General features: G+C 44.5%; 1 protein-coding gene across 2 annotated transcripts in view; it reads left to right on the forward strand.

Annotated features, from left to right (window-relative positions):
- USP14 (ubiquitin specific peptidase 14) overlaps positions 1-13,516 on the forward strand; it is a 35,946-nt gene that overhangs the window by 3,164 nt on the left and 19,266 nt on the right. For both annotated transcript variants that reach the window (XM_084619813.1, XM_084619814.1), the window contains exons 3-5: positions 1,230-1,262; positions 3,632-3,736; positions 5,895-5,998. In XM_084619813.1, the coding sequence (XP_084475939.1) occupies positions 1,230-1,262; positions 3,632-3,736; positions 5,895-5,998 (242 nt within the window). The remainder of the gene's footprint in view (positions 1-1,229; positions 1,263-3,631; positions 3,737-5,894; positions 5,999-13,516) is intronic.

The following is a 13,516-nucleotide window of genomic DNA, read 5'->3' on the forward strand; positions in this document are numbered from 1 at the left end:
TTACAAATGTATAAATGTGACCATGAACAGTTCAAAAAACGCATAGTATGATGTGTTGATGCTGTAGGTCTGTTGCTTGTTACTGGAAAATGTTTTGCAAAATACGGGTTGATTAATTGGTGATCAACACAAACCAAAAGGAGTACTTGTGGCACCTTAGAGAGTAACAAATTTATTTGAGCATAAGCTTTTGTGAGCTACAGCTCACTTCATCGGATGCATGTAGTGGAAAATACAGTGGGGAGATTTTATACACAGAGAACATGAAACAATGGGTGTTACCATACACACTGTAACAAGAGTGATTTGAGCTATTACCAGCAGGAGAGCTGGGGGCGGGAGGGGAACCTTTTGTAGTGATAATCAAGGTGGGCCATTTCCAGCAGTTGACAAGAACCTGTGAGGAACAGTACGGGGAGGTGTGTCCGTCCGCTCCCTCCCCCTCCCCCCGCTAGTAATAGCTCACCTTACCTGATAACTCTTGTTACAGTGTAATGGTAACACCCATTGTTTCATGTTCTCTGTGTGTAAAATCTCCTCACTGTATTTTCCCCTACATGCATCCGATGAAGTGAGCTGTAGCTCACGAAAGCTTATGCTCAGATAAATTTGTTAGTCTCTAAGGTGCCACAAGTACTCCTTTTCTTTTTGCAGATACAGACTAACACGGCTGCTACTCTGAAACACAAACCAGTATTTCAAAACTTTTCCCCACCCCTTTGTACAAAGATAGTCTCTTGATATTTTCGTTAAGAAATTAACAGAACTTGAACAGTACTTTCTGCTCGGTTAAGAATTTTATCTTGTTTCTGCACTGCAGGCCAGTGAAAACAATCCAGAACAGTCAATGTATCTCTGCCATGCACTTTTTATGCCAATGTGACTTAATTTGGTCAATTTGCCTTTTTTCCCTTCCTTCTGAAACAGATACTTGAGCTGACTAGTTGTAAAACTATCAAGAGCCATCTAGAAAAGAGTACCTTGCTGTTTTTAGTATAGATTGACACAGGATTGGAAAAAGAATAATCTCTAGTAAAGTGTTCGCAAAAAGAAAAAGAGTACTTGTGGCACCTTAGAGACTAACCAAGTAAAGTGTTAACACTGCTATAATGTGCTGTTCAGAGACAAATGACTGATGTTGGTGAAAGCGTCAGTTAGCCTTTTGAGTCTTCTAAAATGTCTTCTACTGTAAGACAGTAACACAGTCCTTTTCTTCCCTTCAAACATAGGATGATGAGTGGGGCAACATCAAAATCAAGAACGTAAGTATCCTCAAAAATTCACTTGCATATAGGTAAATGGCTTAAAACTTGTCCGTTTTATTATAGTGATCATCGTAAGTGGGGTGATAGTCTTATGACTTGCAGGAAAAAATAGGAACGCCATTGTGAATAATGAGAGATAACAGTAATCAGAATTGTCATAGGCTTTGTTTTATAACCACAGTGGCTTCTAGATTTTCTGTTTTTAGACTAAATAACAATTTTAGGATGTAGTTGTCTTACCCAAGCATATTTTTAAAAATCTCCACACTGGGTCTTCTAACATTTGTTCTCTGGGAATATGGTGAGAGAACTTTGTGAGCTAGGACCTGTGGGGAAATGACACTTTCTTCCTGATACTTGGAGAATTTTTTATTGCATTTTACATTGATAGCTGCTACTCACTCAATTGCTCTCATAGGATAGTTTCTCCGGTATAGGGTCTGTACTACTTTCACCGCCTCAATGATGAGGCTTATCTGCTGTTTTTTCCAATCCCTGGGGTAATGCAAGAGATTCTTGTGATTTTGTTGTTGCTTCCCTGGAGCCTGCTAGCACTTTTTTACTCAACATATCCATGTTGTTTATCTGATATTCTGCCTGACCAGCGAAAGGCAGAGGTTGCTCCTGAGCTCTCCCTGATGGTTCTCTTCTTTCTTGCAGGAACTTGGTAGTTCTTTTCTCTTAGGGCATGGCTACATCTGAAACTTCAAAGTGCTGCCGCAGGAGTGCTTTGAAGTGTGAGTGTGGTCACGCACCAGCGCTGGGAGCACTGGGGCACTGTTTACACTGGCGCTTTACAGTGCTGTAACTTGCTGCGCTCAGGGGTGTGTTTTTTTCACACATCTGAGCGAGAACGCTGCAGCGCTATAAAGTGCCAGTGTGGCCGTAGCCTAAGATTCAGCAGTAGTCTGGTAGGGAAGGGATCTTTAATGAACAGACAGGGGAAAGTTGCTTGATTCCCCTAGCCTGGGGGTATTTCACTTATTATGAAGTATCAGCAGGGTGGTGCAGTAGATCAAAGAGCTGTGGCAAAGGCACTCGCATACTATTGTGCTGAGGGCTAGATAGGTAAAATTCTGGTCTCGCACTGTGCACCAGGTGCTGATAGTCTTCCTCCAATAATCTAACCACACTTTCGGATATTGTAAGGAATTTATACTGCTTGGGGTGAGTCTCTGGGTACTTATTACTCATTTTTTGATATACCCCTTTCACCACCAGCGTCATACTTTCAAACACTGACCTGTTGGTCAAAGGGGAAGGAAATGTCTATGGTGTGGAGCCACCCAGGTTGTCACGATGGCAAGTTCCTTTTGCACATACTGGCCCAGGAAAGGTCATAGCACCAGTACCTTTCTCCCTGGACTGTCCACCTCTTGTTCTCTGGGCAATACTGTGGAGCATCCCCAACCCATTTTTCCCTCATACCTATGCCATATTGGCCACCCTAGATCAAGTATTTCTCACTTCCTCAAATAGCCCCCCCTGTCCTCAGAGGTGGCATCTCCCTTGTTCCCCTCCTCTTAGTATACCCATCCCAAGAAAACACACAGGTCCAAAACCCACAAGCCAGCTTTCACGGTAGTAAATTCAACAAGATCCTTCTCAAGGTCCCCCAAATCCTTGGCCAAAGAAGGGTGAATTTCTTTCTATTCAGAGTAGTCTGAACTTGAATAATTAGCAACTTTTGCACACACACGTGGAGATTCTAGTAAACTTTATTTTATCCTTTCAAATCTGAACGTAGTTCTGGCTCCTAACTTCTTAAAGCCCAAGATCAGAGAAAAGGAGGATAAAGTAGTTTCCCTTGTATACTACTGGAGTATGAAAGACTTTTGACTTGAAAGGGTCAAAAACAGAGGGAGTTTTCATTTAAAGATATTCTGTGGTTCATTAATTTTTTAGTCATAATTGGAACCTGATGTTAATTAAAGCTGTTTAGTAGAAAGATCTTGTCTACTGACTGATATAGCATCCAGGCCAAATGGAAACTTGCTTAAAAATACTAAAATTTTGCCTATTGTGCATTTTCTACTTAATTATGAAGTTGGTAGTACTGTTTAGAGATTAATGAACTAAAAGCCTTTTCTTAGTTTTCATGAAGGAAGGGTGATTCAGTAATTCAATATAAATATAAAAGAATAAAGCGGTAGATTCACTTCATTTTTTTTTCCATTGGTTAGCTTTGTCTTTAGAAACAATAATACAGTATGAAATAGACATTGTAAGAGAGAGCTGTTTGTTTATCTCCAATAGGAGATATCTGAAATTACTAAATTTTAGAGGTATGCAGATTTCTACCTTTCTTGCTCTTGTATTTTATGGATGTTCCTTAATGTGTCTGATTATATTTGCTGTGTTTACAGGGGATGACCTTATTAATGATGGGCTCTGCAGAGGCACTCCCTGAGGAACCGGTAGCTCGACCTGTCTTTGTAGAAGACATGACAGAGGAGCAGTTAGCCTCAGCTGTAAGCACATTTTTTACCTCAGATTCCTGTTATGTTTTGGATAACTGCACTTTTCAGTGTATTTATAATGTTTATTTAAAAGTGGATCTTCAACTATAGCATATTTAGTTATCATTTCTAGTATCTAACAAACCTGAAAGTGTTGACAGTGTAATGTGACTTTGGAGGAAATGGTAAAAAGTGTATTTTAAATTATAGCTCATTTAACTAATATCATTTGGCTTGAACCAACCTTATTGTGGGGTAGGCATACAGTAGAACCTCAGTTATGAACACTAGAGTTACAAACTGACCAGTCAACCACACGCTCATTTGGAACCGGAAGTACACAATCAGGCAGCAGCACCAGAGGAAAAATAAGCCAATACAATACTCTGTTAAATGTAAACCTTTTTTTTAAAAAAAAAAAATAAAGGAAAGCAGCATTTTTCTTCTGTACGGTAAAGTTTCAAAGCTATATTAAGTCAATGTTCAATTGTAAACTTTTAAAAAACAACCATAACATTTGGTTCAGTCATGAACAACCTCCATTCCCAAGGTGTTCGTAACTTTCAGGTTCTACCATAGTACAAACTTCCCAGATGTGTCCCTGGAGAGGCATCTGAAGCCAGACTTGTATCCTCCTTGTGGTTTTGATCCTGGGCTTCTCTTGAACAAAGACTGCTAGTAGTGTCAAATTATTTGGTGGCTTTTCTATATTTACAGTAGTGCACCCTGAAAATATCCTAGTCTCCTTTTTGGGAACATTGGTTCCTAGCTGAAAATTTGAAACTCCTTTTTTAAACTGTTGGAGTAGAAGAAATCTTCTTTGTGAGAGAAGGATCTGGGCGGGGGGGAAATTGACTTAATGTTTGAAAACAAAAGTTTCCCTAGTTTGGGATGTATTTTTTTTAATAACTTGAATAGTTTTGTTTGTCCTTAGTCTGAACTAGGAGCTCTTATGGTATTTTTTTAATTAACGTAAAACAGTCATGGTGACTTTTGAACACTGGCTACTGCACAATTATAAATATCCATATGATGATGGCTTTGTAATTTAGGACTGATATGTATTTTAATACTTACGTAAGATCCGCCTATGGTCTAAGAGGAAAATAATTGATACTTAAATTATATAAACCTATGAGACTAGAGCTATCCAGTCACTTAGACTAACTATAAATAATAGAGGTGAACAAGGAGACATCAATCTTGGATAAAATTGGAAGGACTTTACATGTTACTTTTTCTCTTACCAAATTTTATGTCTCTGAATTTCAAATATGCCTATACTCTGTGCTGCTGGTTTTTTTAGCAGACACATTAACACAGATTGTGTAGCTAGATTAATGCTTTTTCCCAAGAATTTATCCAAATGTGTAATTGACTCATTTTGTACAAATGAATTTTTCCTGATATCTGGCTCACTTTGTATTAAATAAGTGTTGCACAAATATGTTATGATATTTTGTAATTATTTCTAATGGTTTCTGAAATTGTTATGGTCCAGTTATTACATGAGTATGACCATTTTCTTCTTTTAAGAAGTTAGATCAATATTTTTAAAATGTAAACTTCAGGACCTCAGAAATTCAAAAAACTCTTTTAACTCCTCCCTGTAAACTAGTGATAAAGCAAAAGCAATATTAACAATTTAACTATGGATTTCATTACTTCTCAGAGTTCTGCTGAGAACATAGATGTTGTTTTAACATTGATTTGATTATATTACAACTATCCTTAAAAACGCGTATGCAAGATTATCAAGGCAATCAGCAAGATAAAAGATATTTTAAAGTTTGAATTTGATTATAATTGGAACCTCTGTAAATGTCTTACTTTTAGGAGATTTGCCCTCTAAATTTAATTCTGTTCACTATACCAAAAGGTACACAAAAATGAAGCACTCTTTAATGTTTTTAAAAGCAATAAAGTGCACTAAAAGGTAAAATACTTCAAACTAACAAGGTAATAGAACTAAAAATAAATACACTTTTTATAAAAATAAATCTGAATTAATAGATCTGTTAGATGAAATTTGATGTAACATGATGGTTGATCAGGTTTCTTTTAATTTCAGATTTGTCTTACTAAGCTACTGTCTGAGTTACAGTGTGTATACCAAAATAATTTCAAATGTCTCTTAAATCTTCAAGCACCATGTATATTTCCTTGGCAGATGGAGTTACCATGTGGTTTGACAAATCTTGGCAACACTTGTTACATGAATGCTACAGTTCAGTGTATCCGCTCTGTGCCAGAACTGAAAGAGGCCCTTAAGAGGTAGGGTTCAGTACAAAAGTACTAAGATGAAAATTGTTTTCTTTGGATTATGAAGTGTCTGTGTAAAACTGTCGTTTTAATAGAGCTACAGACTAATAGAATCATTGTGTTGGTTACATCTTTGTCCTTACTAAGAAGTCAAAGCAGCTGCATATTTATAGGAGCTAAAATATTTTTAATAGAGAATTGGTTCTGTCTCACTAAAAAAGTTCACATCCAAATTCTGATGCAGTCTACTGCAAGTAAGTCTTCAGCAACCTGCCTAAACAGTTTTGTGAACTTTGATCATCTACTCTTTTGGGATTAACGTATATTCTTTTTTCGTCTAAAGAATTATGATCTCTCCTTTAAAAAAAAAAACCCCACACAACAAAAAACTAAAAACCTGTTATGCAGTTAACTTAAGAAACAGTCCTATTCCTTTGCAAAAACACTTTTCCATAACTCTGTCCACTAGTTTGTTTGCAAACTGTCCAATTACAGATTATGTAGCTTGTGATGTTCAGTATGTTACATTTTGTTGGCAACACAGCGGAAGATTTAGTTTTAGAAATCCACAAGCCTTTTCTTAGTACACTTGGTACTTCCTAATTTTCCTGACTCTTCTGGATTGAGGTCTGGAAACAACCAGTTTCTACACAGATTTAATTGTGAGTAATGCATGAAGGATTTTTCTACCGTCTTGAGGGTCAGCAAGATAGATAAATCTGTTCTTCCAGACTTACCTTTGGAGAATTCCAGTGAGAGAGCCAACAGGCACACAATGTGAGAGGTCTTTAACATTCAAGAATTGTGGGAATAGTGGTTATTTAGGCAGGATTACTTCACTCATGTAGAATGATCAGAACTCTTGACACCTCTGTACTTGACTTGGTTTCCCCGGTACCCCTGAGTGAATTCTGTGCCAAAAAACATCCAACAAATTTTATTTGTCAATAAAAAAAAATGTGGCGGCTCCAGCATGGCAGTGGGGAGCACAGGCCAATGGCTGCACGGAGATGGGAGATCACCCTGCAGGTCGCCCCCTTCACCCCCGAGCCCGGGATATGGATTCAGCGGTGAGGCTGCACCTAAGCCTGAAACAGCGCGAGGGCTGGGCCTACCTCAGAAACACCCCAGGGCCCTGCCCCTCTGTACCAACTGTGGGCAGGCAGGCTTAACCCAGCAGGATCTAAGTATGGAGGAGCTTATTATTGAAAGGATTGAGGTGTGGGGTTGAGAGGGTTCTGGGTGAGGCGGTTTGGGTGCAGGAAGCTCAGTGGGGGGGTCTGGATGTGATGGGAGATGGGGTTACAGCTTCAATTGAGCTGCAGTGGGTCCAGGTGAAGGCGGTTGGGGCTCAGTGGGGGTGGGGAAGTCTGGGTGTGGCAGGGGTTTGGGTGCTGGGGGTGCAGGGATTGGTGGGGTGGTGGTCCGGATGCAGCTGGTTGGGGCTCAGTGCAGTGGGGGTCCAGGAGAACAGGGAGTGGGGTTTGGGGTATGGGTTCAAATGCGGGGGCTCATCAGGCGGTGGCCTGGATGCAGGGGGTGGGGCTTGGCGGGGAGGTGGTCTGGGTACACTGTTGGGTCTGGATGTAGGGGGAGGAGCTCGCTGGGGGGTACAGATGCGGGGGGGGGTGAGGCTCGGTGTGGAGGTCTGGGAATGGGGGCTTCCGGATGAACAGGGAAGCAGCTACCTGTACAGTGACCCCTCCCCATGCAGCTGAGGAGGGATGCAGAACTTCCGGCAGCTGGGGGAGTTTTCTGGGGGTGGGTCTGACCCAGCCTCAGCCGCAGCTACCCTGTGCAGGGAAGGTGTGCTCCTCCCCCAGCCCAGATGGGACTGCAGGCTGAGCCCATAGCAGGGTAGGAGCCACCAGGTGGGGCTGGGGAGATCCAAGTGCGGGGTGGGGTTGAGACTTGGGTAGAGGAAGATTTGGGGGGGGAATCTGAGTATCAGGGGAGGGGTCTGCATGCATGGGGGTTGGGTGGACGGGGGTGGGTCTTACCATGCACCACCTGGGGAGTCCCCAAACCCTCCCACCCCCTTGCACAGTAATTTAGCTCACTGTTGGCTGCCCCAGGTGCCCGAAAGGATGCGCCTGAGCTGCTGGGGAGTGGCACTTGACCGCTCTTGCAGCTTCTCTTTGATTCCCTGTCAGGGTATGTCTACACTACGGAATAAGGTCGGTTTTTTAGAAATCTGTTTTATATATTCGAGTGTGTGTGTCCCCACAGAAAATGCTCTAAGTGCATTAACTCGGCGGAGTGCTTCCACAGTACCGAGGCTAGAGTCGACTTCCGGAGTGTTGCACTGTGGATAGCTATCCCACAGTTCCCGCAGTCTCCGCTGCCCATTGGAATTCTAGGTTGAGATCCCAATGCCTGATGGAGCTAAAACATTGTCGCGGGTGGTTCTGGGTACATATCGTCAGGCCCCCCTTCCCTCCCTTCCTCCGTGAAAGCAAGGGCAGACAATCGTTTCGCGCCTTTTTTCCTGAGTTGCCTGTGCAGATGCCATACCACGGCAAGCATGGAGCCCGCTCAGGTAACCGTCACCGTATGTCTCCTGGGTGCTGGCAGACGCGGTACGGCATTGCTACACAGTAGCAGCAACCCATTGCCTTCTGGCAGCAGACGGTGCAGTACAACTGGTAGCCATTCTCGTCGTGTCCGAGGTGCTCCTGGCCACGTCGGCTGGGAGTGCCTGGGCAGACATGGGCGCAGGGACTAAATTTGGAGTGACTTGACCAGGTCATTCTCTTTAGTCCTGCAGTCAGTCCTATTGAACTGTCTTATGGTGAGCAGGCAGGCAATACAGATTGCTAGCAATCCTATTGCATCATCTTCTGCCGGGCAGGCAAGAGATGAGGATGGCTAGCAGTCCTACTGCACCATCTTCTGCTGAGCAGCCATGAGATGTGGATGGCATGCAGTCCTTCTGCACCGTCTGCTGCCAGCCAAAGATGTAAAAGATAGATGGAGTGGATCAAAACAAGAAATAGACCAGATTTGTTTTGTACTCATTTGCCTCCTCCCCCGTCTAGGGGACTCATTCCTCTAGGTCACGCTGCAGTTACTCACAGAGAAGGTGCAGCGAGGTAAATCTAGCCATGTATCAATCAGAGGCCAGGCTAACCTCCTTGTTCCAGTAAGAACAATAACTTAGGTGCACCATTTCTTATTGGAACCCTCCATGAAGTCCTGCCTGAAATACTCCTTGATGTAAAGCCACCCCCTTTGTTGATTTTAGCTCCCTGAAGCCAACCCTGTAAGCCGTGTCGTCAGTCGCCCCTCCCTCCGTCAGAGCAACGGCAGACAATCGTTCCGCGCCTTTTTTCTGTGCGGACGCCATACCAAGGCACGCATGGAGGCCGCTCAGCTCACTTTGGCAATTAGGAGCACATTAAACACCACACGCGTTATCCAGCAGTATATGCAGCACCAGAACCTGGCAAAGCGATACCGGGCGAGGAGGCGACGTCAGCGTGGTCACGTGAGTGATCAGGACATGGACACAGATTTCTCTGAAAGCGTGGGCCCTGCCAATGCATGCATCATGGTGCTAATGGGGCAGGTTCATACTGTGGAACGCCGATTCTGGGCTCGGGAAACAAGCACAGATTGGTGGGACCTCATAGTGTTGCAGGTCTGGGACGATTCCCAGTGGCTGCGAAACTTTCGCATGCGTAAGGGCACTTTCATGGAACTTTGTGACTTGCTTTCCCCTGCCCTGAGGCGCATGAATACCAAGATGAGAGCAGCCCTAACAGCTGAGAAGCGAGTGGCGATAGCCCTGTGGAAGCTTGCAACGCCAGACAGCTACCAGTCAGTTGGGAATCAATTTGGAGTGGGCAAATCTACTGTTGGGGCTGCTGTGATGCAAGTAGCCCACGCAATCAAAGATCTGCTGATATCAAGGGTAGTGACCCTGGGAAATGTGCAGGTCATAGTGGATGGCTTTGCTGCAATGGGATTCCCTAACTGTGGTGGGGCCATAGACAGAACCCATATCCCTATCTTGGCACCGGAGCACCAAGCTGCCGAGTACATAAACTGCAAGGGGTACTTTTCAATAGTGCTGCAAGCTCTGGTGGATCACAAGGGACGTTTCACCAACATCGACGTGGGATGGCCGGGAAAGGTACATGACGCTCGCATCTTCAGGAACTCTGGTCTGTTTCAAAAGCTGCAGGAAGGGACTTTATTCCCAGACCAGAAAATAACGGTTGGGGATGTTGAAATGCCTATATGTATCCTTGGGGACCCAGCCTACCCCTTAATGCCCTGGCTCATGAAGCCGTACACAGGCAGCCTGGACAGTAGTCAGGAGCTGTTCAACTACAGGCTGAGCAAGTGCAGAATGGTGGTAGAATGTGCATTTGGACGTTGAAAGGCGCGCTGGCGCAGTTTACTGACTTGCTTAGACCTCAGCGAAACCAATATTCCCACTGTTATTACTGCTTGCTGTGTGCTCCACAATATCTGTGAGAGTAAGGGGGAGACGTTTATGGCGGGGTGGGAGGTTGAGGCAAATCGCCTGGCTGCTGGTTACGCGCAGCCAGACACCCGGGCGGTTAGAAGAGCACAGGAGGGTGCGGCACGCATCAGAGAAGCTTTGAAAACCAGTTTCATGACTGGCCAGGCTACGGTGTGAAAGTTCTGTTTGTTTCTCCTTGATGAAACCCCCCGCCCCTTGGTTCACTCTACTTCCCTGTAAGCTAACCACCCTCCCCTCCTCCCTTCAATCACCGCTTGCAGGGGCAATAAAGTCATTGTTGCTTCACATTCATGCATTCTTTATTCATTCATCACACAAATAGGGGGATGACTACCAAGGTAGCCCAGGAGGGGTGGTGGAGGAGGGAAGGAAAATGCCACACAGCACTTTAAAAGTTTACAACTTTAAAATTTATTGAATGCCAGCCTTCTTTTTTTTGGGCAATCCTCTGTGGCGGAGAGGCTGGTTGGCCGGTGGCCCCAACACCGTGTTCTTGGGCGTCTGGGTGTGGAGGCTATGGAACTTGGGGAGGAGGGCGGTTGGTTACACAGGGGCTGTAGTGGCAGTCTGTGCTCCAGCGCCTTTGCTGCAGCTCAACCATACACTGGAGCATACTGGCTTGGTCCTCCAGCAGCCTCAGCATTGAATCCTGCCTCCTCTCATCACGCTGCCACCACATTTTGAGCTTCAACCCGCCACTTACTCTCTTCAGCCCGCCACCTCTCCTCCCGGTCATTTTGTGCTTTCCTGCACTCTGACATTATTTGCCTCCACGCATTCGTCTGTGCTCTGTCAGTGTGGGAGGACAGCATGAGCTCAGAGAACATTTCATCTCGAGTGCGTTTTTTTTTCTTTCTAAGCTTCACTAGCCTCTGGGAAGGAGAAGATCCTGTGATCATTGAAACACATGCAGCTAGTGGAGAAAAAAAAAGGGACAGCGGTATTTAAAAAGACACATTTTATAAAACAGTGGCTACACTCCTCTTTCAGGGTAAACTTTGCTGTTTACATTACATACATAGCACATGTGCTTTCGTTACAAGGTCGCATTTTGCCTCCCCCCACCGCGTGGCTACCCCCTCAACCCTCCCCCCTCCCTGTGGCTAACAGCGGGGAACATTTCTGTTTAGCCACAGGCAAACAGCCCAGCAGGAATGGGCTCCTCTGAGTGTCCCCTGAAGAAAAGCACTCTATTTCAACCAGGTGACCATGAATTATATCTCACTCTCCTGAGGATAACACAGAGAGATAAAGAACGGATGTTGTTTGAACGCCAGCAAACATACACTGCAATGCTTTGTTGTACAATGATTCCTGAGTACGTGTTACTGGCCTGGAGTGGTAAAGTGTCCTACCATGAAGGACGCAATAAGGCTGCCCTTCCCAGAAACCTTTTGTAAAGGCTTTGGGAGTACATCCAGAAGAGCCGCAAATGCCAGGGCAAAGTAATCCTTTCACATACTTGCTTTTAAACCATGTATAGTATTTTAAAAGGTACACTCACCGGAGGTCCCTTCTCCGCCTGCTGGGTCCAGGAGGCAGCCTTGGGTGGGTTCGGGGGTACTGGCACCAGATCCAGGGTGAGAAACAGTTCCTGGCTGTTGGGAAAACCGGTTTCTCCGCTTGCTTGCTGTGAGCTATCTACAACCTCATCATCATCATCTTCGTCCCCAAAACCTGCTTCCGTATTGCCTCCATCTCCATTGAAGGAGTCAGACAACACGGCTGGGGTAGTGGTGGCTGAACCCCCTAAAATGGCATGCAGCTCATCATAGAAGCGGCATGTTTGGGACTCTGACCTGGAGCGGCCGTTCGCCTCTCTGGTTTTCTGAGGGGTGCCTCAGCTCCTTCAGTTTCACACGGCACTGCTTCGGGTCCCTGTTATGGCCTCTGTCCTTCATGCCCTGGGAGATTTTGACAAAGGTTTTGGCATTTCGAAAACTGGAACGGAGTTCTGATAGCACGGATTCCTCTCCCCATACAGCGATCAGATCCCATACCTCCCATTCGGTCCATGCTGGAGCTCTTTTGCGATTCTGGGACTCCATCATGGTCACCTCTCCTGATGAGCTCTGCATGGTCACCTGCAGCTTGCCACGCTGGCCAAACAGGAAATGAGATTCAAAAGTTCGCGGTTCTTTTCCTGTCTACCTGGCCAGTGCATCTGAATTGAGAGTGCTGTCCAGAGCAGTCACAATGGAGCACTCTGGGATAGCTTCCGGAGGCCAATATCGTCGAATTGTGTCCACAATACCCCAAATTAGAGCCGACAAGGCCGATTTAAGCGCTAATCCACTTGTCAGGGGTGGAGTAAGGAAATCGATTTTAAGAGCCCTTTAAGTCGAAATAAAGGGCTTCATCGTGTGGACGGGTGCAGGTTTACATCGATTTAATGCTGCTAATTTCGACCTAAAGTCCTAGTGTAGACCAGGGCTCAGAGTCATTTTCTGCAGGGAAGCAAAGAAATCTGTAGGGCACATGAATTCTGCACCACTCACATGAATTCTGCACCCACACAGTGGTGCAGAATTCCCCCAGGAGTAACAGTACAGTAATACTGATTATCCAGATACTTATTCAAATTAATTGCCTTCCATTCTATTAAATAATTAAGATTTGACTGTTAAAGTAATGAGTCTGGCATAAACGTTGCCTTGTAACAACTTTGATAGCTGTTTCTAGGCTGTAAAATTTACACATTTAAATACACTGGAAAACTGTTCAGAAATAATCTGTGTGGGAAATCCCATAAATCTTAATTTCAGTCAGGAAATCTTTTTCACACTTAGTTTTAGAGCTGTATTTAGTATCTTAAATGTCCCATGGGTTGTGTCAAGATATATCCTATAAAACTAGGAGGATGCAATAAAAGGTGGCAGTATTCTATCTTCTGGGAAACCAGCCCTAGGAAAAACCAAATCCACTGCTTTGAATGGTGTTAGCAGGACTCACCCTTTCTCTTCTCTCTTGATGACAGCACAAAAGGATAGTGAGGAGGAAAGTAAAGCTGTTAGCTCAGCTTGGCAAGCTTAGTGTTC

This window comes from Lepidochelys olivacea (assembly GCF_965140295.1).
Source record: "Lepidochelys olivacea isolate rLepOli2 genome assembly, chromosome: 2".
In the NCBI taxonomy this organism is placed as follows: domain Eukaryota; kingdom Metazoa; phylum Chordata; order Testudines; family Cheloniidae; genus Lepidochelys; species Lepidochelys olivacea.